This window comes from Phyllobates terribilis, unplaced genomic scaffold, assembly GCF_046119375.1.
Source record: "Phyllobates terribilis strain yellow unplaced genomic scaffold, ASM4611937v1 Scaffold_5__5_contigs__length_657084704, whole genome shotgun sequence".
Taxonomy (NCBI): domain Eukaryota; kingdom Metazoa; phylum Chordata; class Amphibia; order Anura; family Dendrobatidae; genus Phyllobates; species Phyllobates terribilis.
In genome coordinates, this window is record NW_027362765.1 from 176,079,037 (window position 1) to 176,104,525 (window position 25,489).

The window sequence follows — 25,489 nt, forward strand, 5'->3', positions numbered from 1 at the left end:
CTTCCCGATATAATAAAAGCTGCAAGAACAGAAAATAATGTAAACCACATAGCGGATTCTGCAGGAGATAAAATCATGGACTTGGTGAGTGATATTCCCTATTTGCAAGAATTGAGAGGCAAGATGTAAATTACAGAATGCACAATTACCGCATTTATAATTGCCAACAGGCTTGAAACTACTTAGCCAATTCTTAGATTCCATTTTTAATCGATTTATAAACCAAAATGTCTTTTGAGACTGGTGTTTCTCCTGCATGAAACTGAAGGTTTATATGCCACCACAGCTATGTCACTGTCTCTTTCCAAGATATGTTTTCTGTATGCGCACGTTACCAATGAACCTTCACAGTCCAGGATTCTGAATGGGGTTTTGAACTTTGTCTTGAAACCTAATGCCTTTAAATTCCTGGACAGATGAGATTTGTAAAGTCCCGGTACAGTGATGGGGACCCTGGTAGCGTGTACTTTTGCAAATTTATTTTTGGCTGTTTTTGAAGACCACTATGTGTACTCCACTAATAATCCATTCATGAAGTATATCAGACTTTTCCTCAGATGTGGACGACATATTCATTGTGTGGGCTGGTACCCAGGACCAATTTAGTGAATTTGTATCATATTTGAACCAAACACAATGAATATGAAGTTCCTCTCCAATTTTGGGGGATCAAAACTAGAATTTTTGGATGTCAAAATCCAGGTCTGCGAAGGTTCATTGGTAACGGACACATACAGAAAACACTCTTCCATCAACTCCCTTTCACATGACAGTGCCCATCCCCCACGTATACGAAGATCGCTCCCATACAGTCAGTTTCGCAGGCTCAGAAGAATAAAAAACAAAAATAGCCATTTCATACTGTAGAACAAGCATCTGACCTCCAAAAATTAGGCTTCTTCTAAGGGATTACCCAGAGCCTCTTTTAAATAGATCTTTGAGAGAATGAATTCACTATCAAGAGCCCTATTACAAGGTAATCAAAAGACAAAAAGCAAGGGATCAAAAGATTTATTTTCAGTTTTAAATATGGCCGATGGATAGACAAATCAGTAAATTCTTAGATTCCATTATATGGCTCTGCAGCCAATTGGTAATCATAAATGCGGTAATTGTTCATTCTGTAATTTCCATCTTGCCTCTCAATTCTTGCAAATAGGGGATATTACTCACCAAGTCCATGATTTTATCTCCTGCAGAATCCGCTACGTGGTTTACATTATTTTCTATCCTTGCAGCTTTTATTACATCAAGAAAGCAATCCGGCCGCTCTTCATTCGCTTTCGGGAACATTTTGGCTGTGTGCCCACGATGCGTTTTCCAAGCGTTTATGCTGCGGAATTTCTGCAGCATAAACGCTTGGGAAACGCTTGGTAAACCTTCCCCCATGGTCTCCAATGCAATTCCGCACTTTCAATGCCCATGCTGCGGATTTTTCCGCAGTGTTTATGCTGCGCTCAAAAATACGCAGCATGTCCATTAATTTTGTGGACACGCAGCGTAATCGCCGCCATTGACTTGCATTAGAACGCGCCAATTCCGCAAGACTGCATCTGTACTTGCGTAATTGGCGCGTTCTAATTTGCGGATGGTACCCAGGTCTGGAGGAGAAGAGACTCTCATCCAGACCTGGGTACCATAGAATCTGTAAAAAAAAAGAATTTAAAATAAAAAATAAAGTTTATACTCCCCTTCCGGTGTCCTCCCGGTGTTTTGTCCACGCCGTCCAGTCTCTTGCACTGCTCGCGCTGTTGTGAAGGACCTGCCATGACGTCACTGAGTCATGTGACCCATCACATGACTCAATGACGTCACCGCAGGTCCTTCACACCACCGCGAGCAGTGCAAGAGACCGGACGGCGTGGACAAAACACCGGGAGGACACCGGAAGGGGAGTATAAACTTTTTTTTTTACCATTCTTATTCTTTTTTTTTTAACTATTACTTGGTCACACTATATAAATCCATGCCGGTTGCATGGATTTATATAGTGTGACCAACTTGTCAAGCACTTTTCCAAGTGATGCTCAAAATCGCTTGGAAAGCTGCTTGAAAAAACGCATGTAAAAACGCTGAAAAAAACGCTTCTCTCTGGCAGAAAAAACGCATGTAAATCTGCATGCGTTTTTTTCTGCCAGAGAGAGGCAAAAACGCTCTGCATCAAATCTGCTACGTGGGCACATAGCCTTTAGGTCCATCTCCACAGGTAAGGGATCACGAAGACTTATCCAACATACTCAGGAGGCTCATCTTGCTAACGCTAAAGCATTATGATTTGCAGAACTTGAAAGAGTTAATTTTTTAAAATATGGTATCTAATACTTATTTCATGCAATACAATGCAATTTAATTATTAAAAATCATACAATGTGATCTTTTTTCTTTTTAGATTCTGTCTCTCAAGATGAAGTATACCTACAATAAAAATTACAGACCTCTCCATTCTTAAGTGGGAAAACTTGACAAATCGGCAGTTTATCAAATACTTATTTCCCCCACTGTATATATAATATATATTTTGAGAGGCTGCATATATAATTTTGCTTGTATTGTAAGGTTATCATTCTAGTAAAAATTTCATAGGCCTAACATGTACGCGCTTTTAAATCACATGTATATTCATTTCTAGAAAGATCGTAATGCAATGGATGAACTCCACAGTCACTTGTTAGGCAGAGCACCTACCTCTTCCATGACTCTGGACCGAGACTTGATGTTTGGGAATCCATATGAAGGTATCCAATTTCTGCCTTTCCAGATGATTTTATATTTAAAAGTGGTTGTCTGGTCTAGAATGACAAGTGTGATTCATTCTCTGTGTAACTGCAGACTTGTGAATCCTCCCAGCATACGCACTATGCAGAGCGAGGATATGCCGGGAACAGCAGTCATGTATGAGATATACATACTCCCAGGCAGAGCCTGACTAGTGGGTGCGGCCTCACTGAATACACTTATAAAGGAGAGAGGCTGCGCCCAGTAATCGGTCCCTGCCCAAGAGTATGCATATCTCATACATGACTGCCGTTACCGGCACATGCTCTGGTTCACAAGTCTGCAGTTACACACAGTGAATAAAGACTTGTCATTCTAGACTGGATAACCCCTTAAGTTTACCTGCAGCTCTCTGATGTGTGTACTGCCATTATAATGTTTTAACTACATCATTCATGAGGATATACTACAATGAGCCTTTTAGCTATGGTGCCAAAGCTCACGCCTATAGGGGACCTGTCACTTGATATAAATATGTATTTAAAAGAGAACCTGGTATAAATGCCACTGTTTACCTGAATCTAGGGTTTTTGTTTTGTTCCTGTGCTTCACTATTCCTAAGATACAGCAATATGTAAGTCCAGTCTTTTTAGTCAACTGGGCGTGGCCCCCAAGGAAACATCCACAGAGAACAGTTGATTACCACTACCACTTGGATCCAGAGGCTAGTAGACTTATACATGGATAATAGGGGTCATATCTCAGGAACGGAGAGGCAGAGGAACAAAAGAAAAATCCATTCATTCAGGGGAACAGCAGCATTTACACCAGGTAAAAATTACATATTTATGGCAAGTGACAGGTCTTATTTAATTCTTGCGTTCTAATTTTTGTTTTTTACTTTTTTCCTTAATTTTTTTCTTAATTGGATTCTATAAGATTGTTTTGATTGTAGTAAATCTATCTTTGTGACACTTTTTTGATCTTTGTGTAACTTTTTGTTCTGAAAAATCAATTGAAGATGTTCCTCCTGTCTACTGTGGCTAGGCCATAGTTAGACGAGTAGGGCTTATAGGGACCCCACCATTGCCTTGTTACAACATTGTAAAATTGGAAATATCTATTGTAAATGTTCTCCTCCCAAGCTCTCTTCAGAGTTTGATAACAGATCACTTAGTTAACGAAATGTGATATTATAAAATCTGTCATTGATCTTTTTTATGTTCTATTTCTCAGAAACCTTGCCTAGTGAGGTGAGTGCAGAAATTATTTTTACCCTAATGCTGCTTTTAGACATTTCACAGAAAATCATAAATGCGATCCTGTCACCCCAAACTTACAGTATAAACTAAGCACATAGCCTTGTAGGAGGCAGAGAAGGCTCAGGCAAGCCAGTGCTGTCCATCACTGAGGGAGGCAGAGACATGCAAACCAGTGGCAGAGCAGTGCACTTAGCCACACCAAGGGTGCGCCAAACACCCTAATTAGCATGTTTGATTAAACCTCTGTTTCTGCAGAATGGAAGCAGCAATTAGATCTCTAAAAGTCCAAGTTTTTATAGCGCCTATATCCCCTAGAAGAATACTCTTAGTTTATACTGTTAGCTTGGTCTAACAGACTCTCTTTAAAGGGAAGCACCAGCAGCATGTAAATAACAGATTTGCATTAACATAATAGATTTAGCAGGTTTATGCTTCTCGATCTGAGGACAGAATAAAATGGTGACAGAGACCCTTATTGTATGGTTGGATCACTTATTGGGCTCAGTGCCATAGTTTTTGTAATGCCATTTTATTTGCAAGACTTCTTAATCATGAGTTCTGTCTAATGTTACACACATCATTGATTGACAGCTTTATGCTTATACTGTCTATAGTGCATCAAATCCAGAAGGAAAGAAGAAAACAGTACTTACCGCAAGATGCCAGTATTGAATCCTTTACTCCAGAATCGACATATAGATTGGACCTGTGGAAGCGTGGTCAGTGTGCGAAACGGCCGACGTCCACTTCTCACCCCCGCACCACCTAGCCAGCCGCTGCATCTGTGTATGTCTATTCCAGATTAAAGGATTCTATACTGGCATCTTGCAGTGAGTGCTGTTTTCTTCTTTCCTGCTGGATTTGATGCACTATTCTTCTGCATTCAGCGTCACCCTCCACAGATTGCCTAAGGGCTAAGTAATCCGAAAATGGTGATAATCGATTTTAAAGGTTTGTCATTTGTACTGGTGCCGGTGAGCTTCTCTTGGCTGTTGTTACATGGTCTATAGACCTAAAGCTGACAATCCATTTTGGAAGCCAGGATAGCTGGAGCTCATGAATATGGAGCACCATCTAGTAGAAGCTCATCACTGAGAGGACTAGCAGAGCTGCAGCAGATAAAATATTGTTTGATGAAAACTACAGCAAGAAGCCTAGTGAATAACACCACAGAAATCAGGGTCTCTACTTCTACTTTACGCTGCTTTCAGCTGTGACAGCATAAACCTGGTGACATATAACTGGCTATCCCCATTTCATAAGGCGATAAACAATTAGTATCCTGATGTGCCATCACTTTATAACATGGGAATTACCCTTAAAGAGGATTTGGTCACCAGGATTTTGCTACCCAATCTGACAGTGACATGATGTAGGGACAGAGATCCTGATTCCATCAATGTATCACATACTTTACTGGGTGGTTTGATAAAATCACTGTTTTCTCAGCTACAGATCTAGCAGTTCTCTAAATGCTGAGCTGTGTATAACCCCGCCCACACCACTGATTGGCAGCTTTCTGCCTATGCACAGTTTACACAGAAGGCTGCCAATCAGTGGTGAGGGCAGGGTTGAACTATCTGGCAGCAGGATTTCTAGTACTCTAGTTAGAATCACCATTTTATCAGCAGATTATATCAAAACTACAGAAAGCAGCCCAGTGCCACATTGATGGAAAATGGGGTCTCTGTCTATATCGTGCTGTTCTCAGTGCATTATGCATTCTTAAGTAGTCTCACTGATTTTTCCATAATTCACACAATGAAAATGTATTATACAATTGCTTTCAAACTATTCTGACACAGCTAAGCCAATGCTTGGGCATTTTTGGCATGTACGTTTGCAAGGCACAGTGAAAATGTTGTTAATTATTTCCAATATCTACCCCGGATGCCCCTTCGACTGACTATGTAGTGGCATTCGTGAGACGTATGTTGCCCACAGTCATGTATGTTTTCTGGAAACCTCTGTATGGAACAACATAGTCTGTATCTACTGTGTTATTCCATATGAAAGGGCTGCACTGATGTATACTGTAGGACGAAAGGGATCAAAAAATGTTGGCATGCATTTTGCATACATTCTGAAATTAGATCATTTTGGCTTGCAAATCGTACGATCTTCTGACACAATTACAAAAAATAAATCCATGCCATAAGTGGTTAAAATAATATCCACATGGGATTCGTTTCTTAAATGTTGATTCATTTACAAAATTGCCAGTTGTAATTAACGCCATGGGTGCACAATCGCCTCTTCTGCACAGGAATGTGGTAGATGGTATATTTCACTAACACATCATGTCTTCTCATTGACAGCATGGAGCGAGCTCTAGAAGAGGACAGCAAACGAAATGTCCTCTGTGTGATCAAACGTTTTCAAGTCCTCAAATATTACAAGATCATGTACTCTGTCACTTTGATTAGGTGGAGCCAGACCATAATCATACTCCTCTCTGGCTGTGCACTTATCGATAGAGTAGGTTTAATTATAGAAGTATTCTGATTTTAGGTAAAAAAAAAAAAAAATGGAAAATGAAATCTGCAAGATGTGAGGTTATCCTTTCTATACATATGTGTCCTCACTCATGTTCACCTTTAAAAGCTTGTAATATTTACTCCTGTATGAAGTATAGTACAGTTTTTTTTCTTTGGCTGTATCACAGGAAGCTGACGGTTGTCTCACATGAAGGTTTACCTTTAAAATCAGTGCAGCCAAAATACGCATTGCAAACCTGCTGTGTTTTATGGTAAGATTATGTACACACATGTCCTTCCACCGGTGACTGTGGAAAATACACAGAAAAATCCTCCTCAGTTGTAAATACTGCTGAGGATTTTGTTGCAGAAATGGTGCGCCTTTTTCCCCCCTTTTCTTTTAATTTCTGTATGGCCCAAATATTATATTAAAAAAAAATAACTGCACAAACCTTTCCCATGGATTCACCAGAGCTCATCTGTCCAGTTGGATGGATTCCCCACAGGTTTCTTTTCTTCTGGACTTGCCGGTGTATGACCGCTGCAGCTAGTCAGTGGCTGCATCATGACATGTTAATTAAAGGAAGTTTCCACCCTTCTGTTTTAACCTCTGCGTGATGTAACAGTTTGTATGCAAAACATTAATTTCTGCACATGCTTACAAAGTCCTAATAGCTTGTCAGTTAGCTAGTTCACAGGACACAAAGTTGTGAGGCCTATATATTTTCTGCAAAGTTTTCCTTAATGAAGCTGTCCCCATGCAGAAAAACTGTGTTATAAGCTGCGGTAGGTATGAAAAAAAAACAAAAAAGGCATTTCTTTTCCTCATCTGGTGCAGCATTAGCTCTCTGCCTCGTTACGTCGACAGCACTGCAGCCAATCAGTGAGATCAGCAGCCTGTGTCGTCTATACAGCCAACGCTGCTGTGCTGAGCTCTGTGATTGGCTGCAGAGCTGTCGACAATGTCAGCGCTGCGGACAAACAGAGGCTGGAGCAGTGGTGGAGAGCCAGGACTGGACCTGGTGCGAATAAGTAATCTATTTTTCTTATTAGAACTACCACAGCTTAAAGAGTAGATAAACTTTCTTGGTGATTTTTCATATTTAGCAGACGCCTAAATTGCCTACTGATCAGTGGGGGAGGGGTCAAAGTCCTGAGAATTTTGCCGATTATACAATGAACCCCAAGAGAAATGCCCAGCTCAGCAGACAGGAGCACACAGCTCCTGTCTGAGCGTGCACAGACTCCAAAGTTTGGATTCAATACAAAGCATTGGCTTCATAGTCTATGCTTTCTATTGAGTCTGTACCCCGCTCAGTGTGTGCACTCCTATCTGCTGTGCTGCACGCTTGTGGGGGTCTCAGGACTGATCTGGAGCAATGCAAATACCTGCTAAACATGAAAAATCACAGAGTTTAGTTACTCTTTAAAGCCCAATGTTTTCTGAAAGGGGACAACACTTTAAAGGGGATCACCAGACTGTTTTCTTTGGCTACCTTGGCTCGCTACGTGCGCGGGACTATTGTTTTTAGTTGCTTACAGTTTATATATTCTATAGTTCTCTAAGGTAAATCTTTCCTTGTACTGACATGAGTGAGCTTGTGGTGTTCTTATACACCATACTCAATCTGAACAGGCAGAATAACAGCCATTAATGAGACAGGAGGCCATTTTCAGACCACCAGACTCCCTGTAGTCACTGAACACGTCTTTATGGTAATAAAGCATGCAAGCATTGATTTAATTTCTTTGTGATTTGCGTATCACTATTGCACTAACTAGCTTATCACTTATATCATGTTGCTATATACCAGGTGTGAGGAAGATTTTTTTTTTCTTCCTGCCAAGGGCCATTCGGTTATTTGCACCATCATTCAAGAGCAGCACAAAAATATCAATTTGAAAATTACTCTGCTATCTTTGATCCAACAATTAGTTAACTCATCCCTAATGTGATGGCTGGCACTGCTTCTCTTTGGTGCGGCTGTAATGTTAGGTGGTACTGATGATGATGATGCTATTCGCAACTGCTTTTCCAGGTTTGTGTCAGTCTGGAGCCCAGCGAACTCTTTGTGATAAGCTTTGTAAAGAATTTGCAACAGTTAGTTGTTCAGAACCCAGATATATATATAGTACACTGCAGGTCTCTGCACGTTGGAGCAATTCATCAATGCTCATATTACTTTTGTAGAACTTAAGCAATGGGAGACTGCTTTATACAAAACATAGGAGACGCCAAGACTATCGAATATACCTCACATAGGAGACATTGGGGCAGGAGCATAGACATCACAAAGTAAACACTGGGGTTGAAGCCTATACGTCATATACAGGTGCATCTCACTAAATTAGAATATCATCAAAAAGTTAATTTCAGTTCTTCAATACAAAAAGTGAAGCTCATATATTATATAGAGCCATTACAAACAGCGTGATCTATTTCAAGTGTTTATTTCTGTTAATGTTGATGATTATGGCTTACAGCCAATGAAAACACAAAAGTCATTATCTCAGTAAATTAGAATACTTTATAACAACAGCTTGAAAAATGTTTTTAAAATCCGAAATGTTGACCTACTGAAATGTATGTTCAGTAAATGCACTTAATACTTGGTCGGTGCTCCTTTTGCATCAATTACTGCATCAATGCGGCGTGGCATGGAGGTGATCAGCCTGTGGCACTGCTGAGGTGTTATGGAAGCCCAGGTTGCTTTGATAGCCGCCTTCAGCTCGTCCACATTGTTGGGTCTGGTGTCTCTCATCTTCCTCTTCACAATACCCCATAGATTCTCTATGGGGTTATGGTCAGGTGAGTTTTCTGGCCAATCAAGCACAGTGATACTGTTGTTTTTAAACCAGGTATTGGTACTTTTGGCAGTGTGGACAGGTGCCAAGTCCTGCTGGAGAATGAAATTTCCATCTCCAAAAAGCTTGTCGGCAGAGGGAAGCATGAAGTGCTCTAAAATTTCCTGGTAGACTGCAGCGCTGACTTTGGTCTTGATAAAATACAGTGGAATTACACCAGCAGATGACATGGCTCCCCAAACCATCACTGATTGTGGAAACTTCACACTAGACCTCAAGCAGCTTGGATTGTGTGCCTCTCCACTCTTCCTCCAGTCTCTGGGACTTTGATTTCCAAATGAAAATTGGAACTCTAGGAACTTCCGCATGATTGTGGAGCCTACTGAAACAGACTAAGGGACCTTTTTAAATGCTTAGGAAGCCTGTGTGGGTGTTTTTTTATTAATTATTTTAATTTACTGAGATAATGACTTTTGTGTTTTCACTGGCTGTAAGCCATCATCAACATTAACAGAAATAAACACTTGAAATATATTATATAGAGTCATTACAAACAGAGTGATCTGAGTTTCACTTTTTGTAATGAAGAACTGAAATAAATTAACCTTTTGGTGATATTCCAATTTAGTGAGATGCACCTGTAGGTGACACTGATGCATATACATCACACAGGAGACCTTGGAGCTGGAGGCTGCAGCATATAAGTCACAGGGGCTGCTACTGCTGTCTTCATCTGTGCAACAGGAGTGCATTGTGCACTATCTCCATCCGCAGAGTACATTCTGGTCAGCGTCAGGACGTAATCCTACATTGTACATGTCGCAGCGTTCTGTAGTGCATGCGCATGCTCATAGTGCAAGAAGGGTTTAAAGGGCCAGCAAGAAGCACCTGCCGGCCTGAGCACTTTGGTCCCCAGGAATGTGCCAGGGGGTCAGAGAAAAAGTAATTGTGAGCTGCAAATGGCCCGAGGGCTGAAAGTTGCCCACCCCTGCAATAGGAACAGCATACTGCAATCTTTGGCTGTGTAACTTGTGTTGCGACATAGTAGCCCTAGCCTTAGTAAATTTTTGTATTTCCTATAAAATAAGTATTCTGGAGCACCTTTTCTGATAATGCTTCATTATTCTCTTCCTGTGTTATTCCTCCCAGAAATCTATGATTAAAGCATCACTCCAGTGTTTTCTTTATTGCAGTGCTGCTACCAACCTAAGTTCCCTGCTCCCGGTCTCATACTCACCAGCCGCGCTCTTCATCTGTTCGCGGTGCTGCTCCTGACAGTCTCCAGCAGTTTTTTTACATGCCGGATCGCTCCAGAATTTGCTAGCGCAATCTGGAAGTCACAACTCAATGTAAGTCTGAGAGCCAGAACGAAGCTCTCATAGACTTACATTGAGAGCTTGTGACTGTTAGCTCTGATTGACCGGAAATCAGAGCTGTCACAAGATGGCGGTGTGAGACTGGAGCTGCGCCAGGAAAAACTGGTAGGTATAAGACCAGGGGTTGAGTGGTGTGGGGACAGGGAACTTAGTGTAGTAGCACCACTCCAGCACTGCTTTAAATAGGCAAGTAGGTGTTACCAGTTGGGGGTGTGTCCCTGTACACATTGGCAAAGGCCAATCAGTGCTGACCGTGCTGCACTGAATAGGGACACATCCCTTAGATAAGCAGAATGCCAACACCAGATTTTTGTTATACATTTTCAGGAGGAATAACAGAGGAACAGCGCATTTCCTAAGGAATACAAGTATTTACTAAAACAAACATCAATAGTGCTGACAGGTCCTCTTTAAGACCTTGTCTTCAACATACTTTCTAAGGCCTCATGCACATTTCTCCTTTCCCGGAATGTAGAAAAGATGCTCCAGTGTGACTGACATTCAATAATAATGTCCAGCTGGTTATTTTAGACTAGATACAGATCCACTGCGAATATGTGGAAATAATGATTCTACATTATATTTATATTGTTGTATTCTACTTAATAATGTAATTATATAGCTTAATAAATATAAGTATATATTAATACTGGTGTGTTGATTTTTGTTGTCTACATATACAATTCATTTCTTCATCTTTTTTTGAAGCTCAATAGCTTAATTGGTCCATAACGCTAATGATGTGACCTTTGGGCTGGACTTCCGCCTTCCTTGTCGGCATTTCCCAGCATATCAAGTCATGACACTACATATTATATAGGCTGATACAAAAATTCACAACTCATCACTAAACGTAAAGAAAGAGAAATACAGACCAAACCTCACCTAAATTACAGTCTTCCAGACGATACTGACTCTGAAGATGACACTAAATTCAAAAGTCCAGTTCGACGAAGATCAAGAAAGGATAACTCTGAAGACGACCCTTTACTGAGCTTCAACGTGGGTCAACCTATGGATAGAGACTTTTTTTCACAAACTCTTCTCTGCTTATAAAACAGTCTCTAAAGGAAGACCTCACAGAACAGTTTGATGACATGAGATACTCACTAGCGACAGTTGTCTCCAGAACAGAAAACAACGAGAGAGCAGTACTTGACCTGAAGAAGGAAAGTAAAGAATTCAAAAAAGGACAAGACCAGATGAGAGAAGAAATAAAGTTTCTGAAAGATAAACTAGCGGATAGAGAGGATCGAGACCGCCGCAACAACCTCAAATTTAGAGGAATTCCGGAAAAGGTCATAAACCCCAAACTCATGTCCTTCATGAAAGACCTGATTAAAACAACAATTCCCACCTTATCGGATATCCAATATTCATTAGAAAGAGCACATAGACTACCCAAGCCATCCCATCTACCCAATGATATCCCTAGAGAGGTCATAGTAAAATTTTCATTTTATCAGACGAGGGACCAGATCACCAACTTCTTAAGGATCAATAAAACATTGCCCTCTCCATTCGAGAAAATTAAAGTCTTCACAGACATATCAAAAGAGACTATGACTAGACGCGAGGCACTGAAACCGATCACTGATATCCTCCAAGAGAGAAAAATTCCGTACAGATGGGGACGACCAACCACTAATGTCATCTTCTCCTTTAAACAAAAGATGATTACAATTGACGAGACAGCAGCGGGATTAAAAACTCTTAAGGATCTCCATATATCTAATACATGAAGCTTCATATCACACCTAAGCACTTAACCCATTTCTCTCTACACAGCTGGTCACCTTTACCTGGGCTAAAAAGAAACCTAGGGTAGCTAGCTCTGTCCTAGAAAAGAACAAAAAAAAGAGGTGGACTCGCCTTGCCCAACTTAACTGCCTACTACCACGCTACCTTAGTCAAACTTAGCCAGAACTGGTGGGCAGAAAAAGAAAAGCCGACCTGGATAGCCTTAGAAGAACCTTTGAAACCCAGTGGCAGACTTAGCCTAATCACCCTCTCCTACTTATGCGACAAAACTAAGACTTCCAGAAGAAATCACAGTTAAATCTGCAATTCTCTCTTGGAGATTACTACTAAAACTATCTCACAAAAGCTACCCCATGGTTTCTCCAACCTGGATAGGTGTAGATATTCTTGAACTGTTATCCTCAAGAATCAAACTAGATTCATGGAAGACGTTAGGCATTAAATTTATCTCAGATATAATGGATGACAAGAAACAACTCATACCTTTTCAATCTCTTAGAGATAAATTCAAACTCAACATTCTAGAAGAAAAGACATGGAAGAAGATTCAAAACATCCTCAACTCTCACAACCTAAACTTTTCTCCCTCAAAATCTAGCTCAGATGTTCAAATACCCACAAACTCCCCTTTTCTGGAAAACTGGTCACATATATCAGAACTTCAACCAAGACACTCACTTTCCACATACAACAAATATAGAAGCATGGAAAAAAGAATTAAGTATAGAAATTACGACCGATCTTCTGCACAAAGTCTTCAAATCTATCTATACTGACATTCCCTTGTAGAAACCCACTACAATATCTACACACGCTGGTATTTTACTCCGCTTAAACTTCATAAAATTTAGAACACTAACTGCCCCCTTTGCTGGAGGAATTGTAATGCTACTGGCAGACTGACTCACATCTTTTGGAGCTGTAAAGCTCTCAAATCATACTGGTCTGGAATTGAATACTTAATTAACAATATCACAGGTTTAAACATACATCTTTCACCAGAACTGGTGCTCCTCCTTTTGGGCCTTGAAACCCTCCCATGCAGATATAGACCTATCATCACTCATATACTCCTTACAGCAAAAAGCAATATTGCCGCCCTTTGGAAAGACCCTCTTCCCCCAACTGTGGAAAAAACTATAGAAAAATTAGCATGCCACAACACGTATGAATATACATACGCCATTAGAAACAATCTTTTAAAAAGGTACTTCAGAAAATGTGAGGATTGGAACTCTATTATGATTCCAAAACATTCACCGTAGAGACCTTAGCGTTGTTTAAGACTACCGTATATTCCGGCGTATAAGACGACCTGGTGTATAAGACGACCCCCCTACTTTCCTGTTAAAATATAGAGTTTAGGATATATTCACCGTATAAGACTACCCCTTTTCCAACGCATACCAAACACCGGTAAAAATTAAAAAAAAAACAGATTTGAATTGAACATGGTCCTTTTTTAATTTAAATTCTTATGACATGCAGGTATATAGCAGGAAAACTGTCACTCATAAACATATTAAAATAGGGGGGACCCCACGTCATTTTTTGGGGGGGTCCCCCATTCTAATAGCTAGTAAAGGCTAGGTATTCAGCTGGGGGCTGATATTAGTAGCCTGGGAAGCTCCGTGGGTATTACCCCCTTCCCAGACTTCAAACATCTGCCCCAGCCGTCTGCTTAACCTCCGCTAGAGACTATAATGATGGGGGATCCCACGCCAATTTTCTTTTTAAAAAATCCTTTATTTTAACACTAAATGACAATTGAGGGGTTAATAAAGATGCAGTCCCTAAATTATTATTAATTTTGTAATTAATTTTTCCCAAAAATGTTGACGTGGGCTTCGCCATATTTTTGTGTCCAGCCAGGTACAGCAGGCAGGAACGGGCTGCCCCCAACCACCAGCTGCCTATTTGTACCTGGCCGGACACAACAATATAGGGAAGCCCTTTTTTTTTTTAATTATTTCATGAAATAATTAAAAAAAAAAAGACGTGGGGCTTCGCCCTATTTTTGTGTCCAGCCAGGTACAACTAGGCAGCTGGGGGCTGGAATCTGCAGCGCAGGGAGGCCCAAGCTTTCTGCCCCCCCCCCCGCTGCAAATTGCAGTCCGCAGCCACCCCAGAAAATGGCGCGTTCATAGAAGCGCCATCTTCTGGCGCTGTACCCAACTCATCCAGGGCCCTGGTGCGGTGGCTCACTGGGTAATAAAGGGGTTAGGGCCAGCTTGGCATTATCAGCTGGCCCTAAGCCCGAAATTCATGGGGTCACGCCAATATTAGACATGACCACCATGAATTTCTAGTAAAGTATTTAAAAAAAACACAACACCCAGAATAAAGTCCTTTAATTGAAATAAACACACAATTTTTTAATGTTCTAAATTAAACCATACTTACAGTCACGCCCATTCCAGCTGAAGCCAACGATCTCCTGCAATAAAAGTAAAATAATAAAGCAACCTCATCCTTACCTCTCCATGGTTCCCAGGACCGGTCCAGCTCTGCTACATTCACATGACAGGCTGCACCGCAGCAGAACGCTGCCGTTCAGCTTGCCATGCCGCAGACACTGAGAAGCGCAGGCATGCTTGTGCTCCTCAGTGTCTGACTGTGACGGCATCCAGATGAGCCGAGATCATGTCCAATGAACTCAGCTCACCTCATGCACGTCACTGACAGCGTGGGAGAATTCTCCTGCTGACCGCATGCGCAGTAGAAGTTTCCCACGCTGTCAATGACGGACGTCCAGGAGGTGAGCTGAGTTCATTGTCGGCTCATCTGGATGCCGTCACAGCGAGACACTGAGGAGCGCAAGCATGCCTGCGCTTCTCAGTCTCTGCGGCATGGCAAGCTGGACGGCAGCGTTCTGCTGCGGTCCCGCTTGTCATCTCGATGTAGCAGAGCTGGACCCGTCCTGGGAACCATGGAGAGGTAAGGATGAGGTTGCTTTATTATTTTACTTTTATTGCAGGAGATCGTTGGCTTCAGCTGGAATGGGCGTGATGGTAAGTATGGTTTAATTTAGAACAATAAAGAATTGTGTGTTTATTTCAATTAAAGGACTTTATTCTGGGTGTTTGTGTTTTCTTTTAACTTTGACTATGGGGTTAGTAATGGGGGCGTCTTATAGACGCCTCTCCATTACTAACCTGGGCTTGATGTCAGCTGGCATTATAAGCTGACATCAACCCCAACCCTATTACCCCACTGCCACCGCTACAGGGCAGTGGGAAGAGCGAGGCTAAGTGCCAGAATTGGCGCATCCTATGGATGCGCCATTTCTGGGGCGGCTGACGGCTGGTGTTTCTAGCCTGGGAGGGGGCCAATATTCATGGCACCCTTCCTGGGCTATTAATATCAGCCTCCAGCTGTCTGCCTAGCCTTTGCTAGCTATTAAAATAGGGGGGACCCCACGTCATTTTTTGGGATCCCCCATTTTAATAGCTAGTAAAGGCTAGGTATTCAGCTGGGGGCTGATATTAGTAGCCTGGGAAGCTCCGTGGGTATTACCCCCTTCCCAGGCTTCAAACATCTGCCCCAGCCGTCTGCTTAACCTCCGCTAGAGACTAAAATTAAGGGGAACCCCACGCCAATTTTTTTTTAAAATAAATCCGTTATTTTAACACTAGATGACAAGTACAGTAACCAGCACTGTCACTGTACTTCATATATATGTGACTGACATGTTTCTATCTATCTAATCTATGTGTGAAGCTCTATTCTTTCTATTCTAAATTGTCGGGTACCGCTGCTGAATTGCCGGCCGGCTTTTTTAAAGAGACGGTGCATGAAAACACTAATATTTGTTTTAATAAATCCTTTACACTAAATGACAAGTACAGTAAGCAATACTGTCACTGTACTTCATATATATGTGACTGACATGTTTCTATCTATCTAATCTATGTGTGATGCTCTATTCTTTCTATTCTAAATTGTCGGTTGCCGGCTTATGCCGCTGCTGAATTGCCGGCTTTTCATATATTGTCACAGAAGCGATGCGAACTTCCCTGCTCCGGACACAGCGCAGCGCTTCTGTGACAAGTGAAAGCTGTCGGCACAGAAGTCCTGCGCTGTGTCCGGAGCTGGGAATACGCAGCGATGTGTCCGTTTCAGCACAGAAGCGCTGACTGTCTGGACCTACCGCCGCCGTATTTTAACTCCCTCCACCTTATATTAACTCCGACATGGCAGGGATACGGCCACGGCAGCTTATTAACACCCCCAGAGTATCCCCGCATGTCAATTTCTGAAAGTTCAAAAGCATTACCGGCGTACAAGACGACCCCAGACTAGACAGAAGATTTTTCAGTCTTCAAAAGTCGTCTTATACGCCGGAATATACGGTATATTAGTCTTCTCAATCTAACTCGACTCATCATCCTCATTCATCTAATTGTATCTAACTTACAGGATAGTCATAGCGGGCATATGGTGTCTTAATATCACCATCCGATTTTCCCTTCCCCCTTGTTTTCCTGAAACATTTCTTGTGTACTTCCAAATATGTAAATAGTTATCTTTGTATACCTTGGCAACTTATGTTATGAACGAATCAACCAAGTTACCCGTCTATAAAATGCCCCTCGTCAGTGCAACGTAGATCTGATTTGGCTAAGTGACAGGCTAAGACTGGAATCTGAAAGGTAAGGTTTCTTCTTGTGGAGAGTGACATGCCAGGTCTGGCACGCCAGTATGAGGCTATGTTCACACATTGCGCTTTTTCAGCATTTTTTTCTGCAGCAAAACCTGATCTCTTGCCAGGAGGTTTGTTCAGGATTTTTCTTGCTTTTTTTTGGTGCGTTTTTTTTCACTGTCCTTTTGTCTCTTTATGCATGCACATAAAGTTTAGTGAAAAAAAAAAAATCTCATTCTGGTTTTGGCACAAAAAAAAACCGCTGAAAAACCTGACACCTGCATTTTTGGTGCGTTTTTTTTTTCAGCTTTTTTTTCTCCACCCATTACTTCCAATGGGTGAAAAAACGCTGAAAGAAGTGACATGCTCTATTCTGCAAAAAAACATGCAAAGCACAAAATACTGATCAACTAAAAACCAAGCTGTGTGCATGAGATTTCTGGAATCTCATAGACTTTGCGGGTACTGTAAAACGCAGCTGAAAATTTGCATAAAAAAAAAATAAAAAATCGCAATGTGTGAACATAGACTTAAACGCCTTGCATTCTCCACAGGGTAATTAAAGATTCTGCTTTAGCTTTTATCCTAAGTCATATTGCAAGGCTCCTTAAAGGGTCGATATTGACTTGTAGGATTGCAGCTTCCAATAGGTGGCGCTATAGAGTTCAAGTCCTCTTTTTCTCTGGAGACAATCTGCATATCCAAAGAGCTGAAACGTTTTTCAGTTTTTGCACTGTGAGTTATTGTAATGCTAGAAATGATGTCTAACAGAAATGACACCCAAAAATCTAATTTTTGTTAATAATTCATAAAATCAAAAAGACAAAGTGCTCGACACAATACTAGATAAAGTGCAGTGCGAAAGTGGCAATGTGCATGGCAGCATATAGTACCCAATTAGAATATTGCCATCATATGATGGTGCACTGCAAGCAGCAAATGGCCACGAAGAGTTAATCTGTGCCTTATATGATCCTGGCCATATAACCCAATAGACAGGGCACAGATATAAACACACTTATACAAGGTAATGAATATAACCAGAGTGTATATGAGAGAATCATAGATAGATAATCACATCATATTCACTAGATAGGTTAAAGAAATTATCCACTAGAAAATATGCTCCGAACAGCAAATGACTAATGTACAACGATCACTTTCTCTGTGTATACAGATAGTCGAATAGCCCATAGCGATGACACAAGTGGCAGCTAAAAGGTGAAAATAAACACTATCATCAGCAGGATGCCATAATAAAAGTTAGATTTTAGGGTTAGACAATTTTGCTACCCGTACAAAAGACATTTATTGATGTGAGCTTATTTAATGGTAGAAATGAGCAAACACTGGGAATCATTTAAAGGAGTTCTCCGGAACAAACACTGATTTTAACCCTGTGACAACCAGAACTGCTCACTAGCTGAGAGGGATCTTGCGACTCCGCAGGATGGGTTTTCTTCTAAGCCCCCAGTTTGACACTTTGAGGGGGTCTCGCCGGTATAACTCTAGTTTGACAGGTTCAAGCATTTTCATTTTACGATCAGGAAGAGCTCTGCTGGTAAAAACATAAAGCAAGCATTCATCTATACAGTAAGAACTCCACTCTGGAGCAATTCTGGAACCCAATAATGAAGTGTGCTGAAAAGAAAAAGCAGGAGGACCTCTGGAAAGGCGGAGAGCCATGACTTAATCAGGCTTTCCTAGAGTTACACTTTTTTCAGAGAAGACATTTCAATTATCCTTTCACCAATGCTGTAACATCATGTGACAGTTCATCAGCGCACAGATGTGGAGGTCTGCAAGAGCAATCCTCTGTATGTGTGTGACCCCTGCTGGTTGTCTCGTGTATATGCAGCTTTAAAAATAAATATTTAGAGTCCTCAATGATCAATACCTTTTTAATGTCTAACTGAAAAGGTTATGACAATAGCTAATTGTAAGGGATTTTTTTTCTATCTACTGGCTAACACAGTACAAAGATACATTTCACCTACACAAATTTAGAGATTCCTTGAAATTATGATACAGCGAATTAAGTTGGTCATATATACACTATATAGAAAAAAAATTGGGCCCCCTCCACATTACAGCTACAGGAGCTTTTATGACATCCCATTCTAAACCCGTAGGCATTAATATGGAGTTGGTCTTTCTACAAGATGTTGAGTGGTAACCCATGTCTTTATGCATTGGGGCACAGTCATTCTAGAACAGAAAAGGGCCTTCTTAAGCTGTTTTCACAAAATTGGAAGCTATAATTATCCAAAATGTCTTGGTATGCCAAATCATTAGTTTCCCTTCACTGGAAATAAGGGGCCTTGGACAACCCCTGAAAACAACCTCACAGCATTATCCCTCCTCCACCAAACTTCACGGCTGGCACAATGCAGTCAGGCAGGTAACATTCACCAAACCCAGACTGGTCCATCAGACTGGCAGACGAATCATCACTCCACAGAACAAGTTCCCATTGCTCCAGAGTTCAGGGACAGCTTTACACCACTGCATCCAATGACTGGCATTGTGGTTAGTGATGTAAGGCTGTCAGGCAGCTGCTCGGCCAGTTATGGAGTCAGCAGAGCGTTAGTGACTTTTATGCAAGACGTTCCTCAGCACTTGGGGGCCCCGCTCTGTAACTGTACGTGTTTTCCGCTTTATGGCTGAGTACCATGCTTAAATTATAGTACGATACATCACTCTGTAAGGGTAGTGGTGCCAGAGTATGGATCCAGTCCGTAAATATAAAGAGAAAAACTCTGCACCCAGGGGTTGAGCAGTAGAATTGTGACAATTTTATTTAAGCAATCCAATTGCAATATACATTAGACGTTTCGGTCCTAGATTTCCGACTTTCATCAGAAAGCAACAGATTGCCACGGATGGGTACGTTTCAGAAGGAGTGCAATGGAACCGTAACTACAGTCGCATGTACAGAGGTGCTGCATGCTTAAACTCAGTGAGCTCCTTAGGCCGGGGTCACATGAGGGTGTATTCTCTCATGTGAGGGAATCAGGCCGATTATACAAACGACATTCGGCTCCAGCTCTGCTGCGAGTGGCAGTCGAGTGTCAGTGCTCTGATCTTCTCGCATGAGAGAACAGGTGCGGAAGAGATGGAGAAAGTATTTTCTCTATCTCCTCCATTGCCGGCGTCTGCAGTAATTGCACTGGACTCAGATGACATCTGAGTGCAGTTCAATGTTTCACATGCACCCATAGACTTGTATGGCTGAGTGTAATCCTATTTGTGGATGCACTCGAAGCATGCCGAATCAGCATGAGAAAAATCGCAGATCTGCACTGACCCATAGAATGCCACAAGTCCGAGAGCAATCTGATAAGACATAGGGTAGCACATGGCTGTGTTATAGGGCAGTGTGATCGAGCCGTTATAACGAGACTATCTTACACAAATGTTTGTAAAGGCAAACGGAGAATATGAATTGTGTAATGGCAGCCAAGAAGGCAGATGTTGGGGGACATATTGAATATGAACAGATCTGAAGTTAGGTTTACATCACCCGATTTGGTAGCGTTAACCAACCGCCAATCAGTAGATATTTCCCTATCGGTTACTATAATGCACACTGAGCGATCTGTAACAGAACCATAAGATCATTCCACCCGATAAACCAGAGCTCATTCATCAGGTGATTGGGAACCTGTTTAGACTGCAAGATTATCGTGAAAATAGCGTTCCTAGAAAAACTCATTCATGATAATCTTGCAGTGTGAATGCACCTTTACTCTTGATCCTCACAGGAGATAAGTCTGGCGCTGGTGTATTAATCTCTCCCCCAGACAGTAAAGTAAGCCCAACAGGCTGATGGCAGCATTCATATTCATGGAGATTCGGGTCAGCAAAGATCAAAAAGTAAATAATTACAAGCTTTAGGTCTAATATTTATTGATAAATGTAAAAAGGTAAAACAAAAATCAAACAACTACATCGTCATTCACAGTCTTCTACTAGAAAGGTAGATTTAAAGGGACACAGACCCTATTTTATCTTAATAAACCGTGTAGTTTATTATAATGTTATTCCCTGCAAACACCCAGTGAGAATATGAAGAGGCTGAGTGTAATGTTTTCCAATGGGATTACAAGCCAGAAGTTCAGAAACTCTCTGCCTCCATGAACACTTATATCTTACAAATCAGTACATGCATGGCCCTTTAAGTGGAGGCCCTTAGTTGTTTAATCAGTTGTTTCATACATTTAATCTTATGCTTCTGCCTTTGTGCCAGTCGATGTAAACGTCGGATTTTCTTCCTAAGCACGATGGTATCTGGGCTCAGAGCGGAGTAAGGGATATCACTGTCTATGATGTTACAGGTCACTGAATACGTATGGTCCACGTGCTCATCGGGTTTATCACTGTCCACACTACGGTCCTTGCTCTGGCCTTGGGACTCCTGATCCTCCAAAGGATTGCTGGCCATTCTCTCTGCAGAATGGTCCTGACGTCATCCAGGCTGTGCTGAGGTGACCAACAATGTGGAAGGATGAAGATCCAGAAAGGGGTCTGCACACTGATCTTCTTGATGTTAACTTGAGGAAATTATATAGGATGGATCACTAGAAAAGACGGATATTACAACTGCCGCTTACATTGGTAAGTAAGATTTTCAAAATACAGCTCCCATTGGTTGGAAACTGAAGAAATAGCAATTTCGAGGGGTTCTCTAATATTGATGCCCATTGGAAGTATAAGCTATAAATGTCCGATTGTTGACATTCAGGACCCCTGCTGATCAGCACAGCACTCTAACGAGTAATACGTTCTAGGGGCTAATAGGAGACTAATGACAGGACCATAATCACAGGTTCAAATTCCTTAGTGGGACTAAAAAAAATAAAAATAAAAGCAATTTAATTCTTTTTTCAAGAGTATAAAAAAAATCCACATATACCAGTTTAAATGGTTTTCTAAGGACTAACATTTTGATGTACTGTCTGCTCGAGCATCGGCATGTACTAAGAAAAGTGCAGGAGCGGAAAACCACTGCTCTGGCATATGTTTAGTACTCGGCAGTAACCACTAAACAGTGTATGGACCTGGGGGGTTTCGCTCTGTACATCGCTTAGATATAGCTGCTGCCGAAGCAGGTTTTAGCTAACTGGTGGGTGTGCTGGGTGTAGGACCCCCACTGATCTCTAATTAATGACCTTTCTTATCCAAAGACATACCAATAGGGGCTTTAGAATGTGAGGCTTAATGAGGACAGCGATGATAATGTCTTAAGCGCTGGCAGGATATATGTTTTTTTATTTAACAAATTATTATTATATATATATATATATACATACACAATACAGACCAAAAGTTTGGACACACCTTCTCATTTAAAGATTTTTCTGTATTTTCATGACTATGAAAATTGTACATTCACACTGAAGGCATCAAAACTATGAATCAACACATGTGGAATTATATACTTAACAAAAAAGTGTGAAACAGCTGAAAATATGTCTTATATTCTAGGTTCTTCAAAGTAGCCACCTTTTGCTTTGATGACTGCTTTGCACACTCTTGGCATTCTCTTGATGAGCTTCAAGAGGTAGTCACCGGAAATGGTTTTCACTTCACAGTTGTGCCCTGTCAGGTTTAATAAGTGGGATTTCTTGCCTTATAAATGGGGTTGGGACCATCAGTTGTGTTGTGCAGAAGCCAGGTGTATACACAGCTGATAGTCCTACTGAATAGACTGTTAGAATTTGTATTATGGCAAGAAAAAAGCAGCTAAGTAAAGAAAAACGAGTGGCCATCATTACTTTAAGAAATGAAGGTCAGTCAGTGCGAAAAATTGTGCAAACTTTGAAAGTGTCCCCAAGTGCAGTTGTAAAAACCATCAAACGCTACAAAGAAACTGGCTCACATGAGGACCGCCCCAGGAAAGGAAGACCAAGAGTCACCTCTGCTTCTGAGGATAAGTTTATCCGAGTCACCAGCCTCAGAACTCGCAGGTTAACAGTAGCTCAGATTAGAGACCAGGTCAATGCCACACAGAGTTCTAGCAGCAGACACATCTCTACAACAACTGTTAAGAGGAGACTTTGTGCAGCAGGCCTTCATGGTAAAATAGCTGCTAGGAAACCACTGCTAACGACAGGCAACAAGCAGAAGAGATTTTTTTGGGCTAAAGAACACAAGGAATGGACATTAAACCAGTGGAAATCTGTTCTTTGGTCTGATGAGTCCAAATTTGAGATCTTTGGTTCCAACCACCGTGTCTTTGTGTGACGCAGAAAAGGTGAACGGATGGACTCTACATGCCTGGTTCCCAGCGAGAAGCATGGAGGAGGAGGTGTGATGGTGTGGGGGTGCTTTGCTACTGACACTGTTGGGGATTTATTCAAAATTGAAGGCATACTGAACCAGCATTGCTACCACAACATCTTGCAGCGGCATGCTATTCCATCCGGTTTGCGTTTAGTTGGACCATCATTTATTTTTCAACAGGACAATGACCCCAAACTCACCCCAATTGAGATGGTTTGGGGTGAGCTGGACCGCAGAGTGAAGGCAAAAGGGCCAACAAGTGCTAAGCATCTCTGGGAACTCCTTCAAGATTGTTGGAAGACCATTTCCGGTGACTACCTCTTGAAGCTCATCAAGAGAATGCCAAGAGTGTGCAAAGCAGTCATCAAAGCAAAAGGTGGCTACTTTGAAGAACCTAGAATAAAAGACATATTTTCAGTTGTTTCACACTTTTTTGTCAAGTATATAATTCCACATGTGTTAATTCATAGTTTTGATGCCTTCAGTGTAAATGTACAATTTTCATAGTCATGAAAATACAGAAAAATCTTTAAGTGAGAAGGTGTGTCCAAACTTTTGGTCTGTACTGTATATATTATATATATATATATATATATATATATATATATATATATATAATCTAAATGAAACAAAATCTAAATAAAACCCCAAAAACACATAATTAGCTTTGCAGAATCCATAAAAGTCCAAACTAATAAATTATTACATTATTCATCTCACACTTCAAAAATGCTGCCATTTTATTCATATTAATGACGTTTTAGTCACCGCCTTCCAAAAATGCAATAAAAAATGATTAAAAAGTTGCATAAGTGTCACAAATAAAACCTACAAGTCATCCTGCAAACAACAAACTCTCTGAAAAAAATTATGTCTCAGAATCCAGTGACACAAAACAATTTCTTTCTTCAACCAAAAAAAAAAAAAAAAAAAAAAAAAAAAGCGGCCCGGTGGGGTCTTAGCACTATACAGTCTTGTACTATGAGGCCCGGTGGGGTCTTAGCACTATGCAGCCCAGTGGGGTCTTAGCACTATGCAGTCTGGCACTATGTGGCCCGGTGGGGGTCTTGGCACTATGCGGCCCAGTGGGAGTCTTGGCACTATGCCGCCAGGCACTATACGGCCTGGTGGGGTCTTAGCACTATGCGGCCCAGTGGGAGTCTTGTCACTATGCAGTCTGGCACTATATGGCCCGGTGGGGTCTTAGCACTATGCAGTCTGGCACTATGCGGCCCGGTGGGGGTCTTGGCACTATGTGGCCTGGCACTATGCAGCCCGGTGGGGGTCTTGGCACTATGCGGCCTGGTGGGGTCTTGGCACTATGCGGCCTGGTGGGGGTCTTGGCACTATGCAGTCTGGCACTATGTGGCCCGGTGGGGTCTTGGAACTATGCAGTCTTGCACTATGCGGCCAGGTGGGGGTCTTGGCACTATGCGGCCTGGCAATATGCGGCCCGGTGGGGGTCTTGGCACTATGCGGCCCGGTGGGGGTCTTGGAACTATGCAGTCTGGCACTATGCGGCCCGGTGGGGGTCTTGGCACTATGCAGTCTGGCACTATGCGGCCCGGTGGGCGTCTTGGCACTATGCAGCCTGGCACTATGCGGCCCGGTGGGGTCTTGGCACTATGCAGCCTGGCACTATGCGGCCCGGTGGGGTCTTGGAACTATGCAGTCTGGCACTATGCGGCCCGGGGGTGTCTTGGCACTATGCGGCCTAGCACTATGCAGCCCGGTGGGGTCTTGGAACTATGCGGCCCAGTGGGAGTCTTGCACTATGCAGTCTGGCACTATGCGGCCCGGTGGGGGTCTTGGCACTATGCGGCCCGGTGGGAGTCTTGGCACTATGCGGCCCGGTGGGAGTCTCGGCACTATGCAGTCTGGCACTATGCGGCCCGGTGGGGGTCTTGGCACTATGCGGCCTGGTGAGGTCTTGGCACTATGCGGTCTGGCACTATGCGGCCCGGTGGGGGTCTTGGCACTATGCGGCCCGGTGGGGGTCTTGGCACTATGCGGCCCGGTGGGAGTCTCGGCACTATGCAGTCTGGCACTATGCGGCCCGGTGGGGGTCTTGGCACTATGCGGCCCAGTGGGAGTCTTGGCACTATGCGGCCCAGTGGGAGTCTTGGCACTATGCGGCCCAGTGGGAGTCTTGGCACTATGCGGCCC

General features: G+C 42.2%; 1 protein-coding gene across 2 annotated transcripts in view; it reads left to right on the plus strand.

Annotated features, from left to right (window-relative positions):
* The window catches only part of CALCOCO2 (calcium binding and coiled-coil domain 2), a 100,129-nt gene extending 89,729 nt beyond the window's left edge, over window positions 1–10,400 (plus strand). For both annotated transcript variants that reach the window (XM_073683524.1, XM_073683525.1), the window contains exons 16-18: window positions 2,630–2,735; window positions 3,952–3,968; window positions 6,296–10,400. In XM_073683524.1, coding sequence (XP_073539625.1) covers window positions 2,630–2,735; window positions 3,952–3,968; window positions 6,296–6,403 — 231 coding nt within the window. In that variant the 3' untranslated portion in view covers window positions 6,404–10,400. The remainder of the gene's footprint in view (window positions 1–2,629; window positions 2,736–3,951; window positions 3,969–6,295) is intronic.
* The last annotated feature ends 15,089 nt before the right edge of the window (window positions 10,401–25,489 follow it).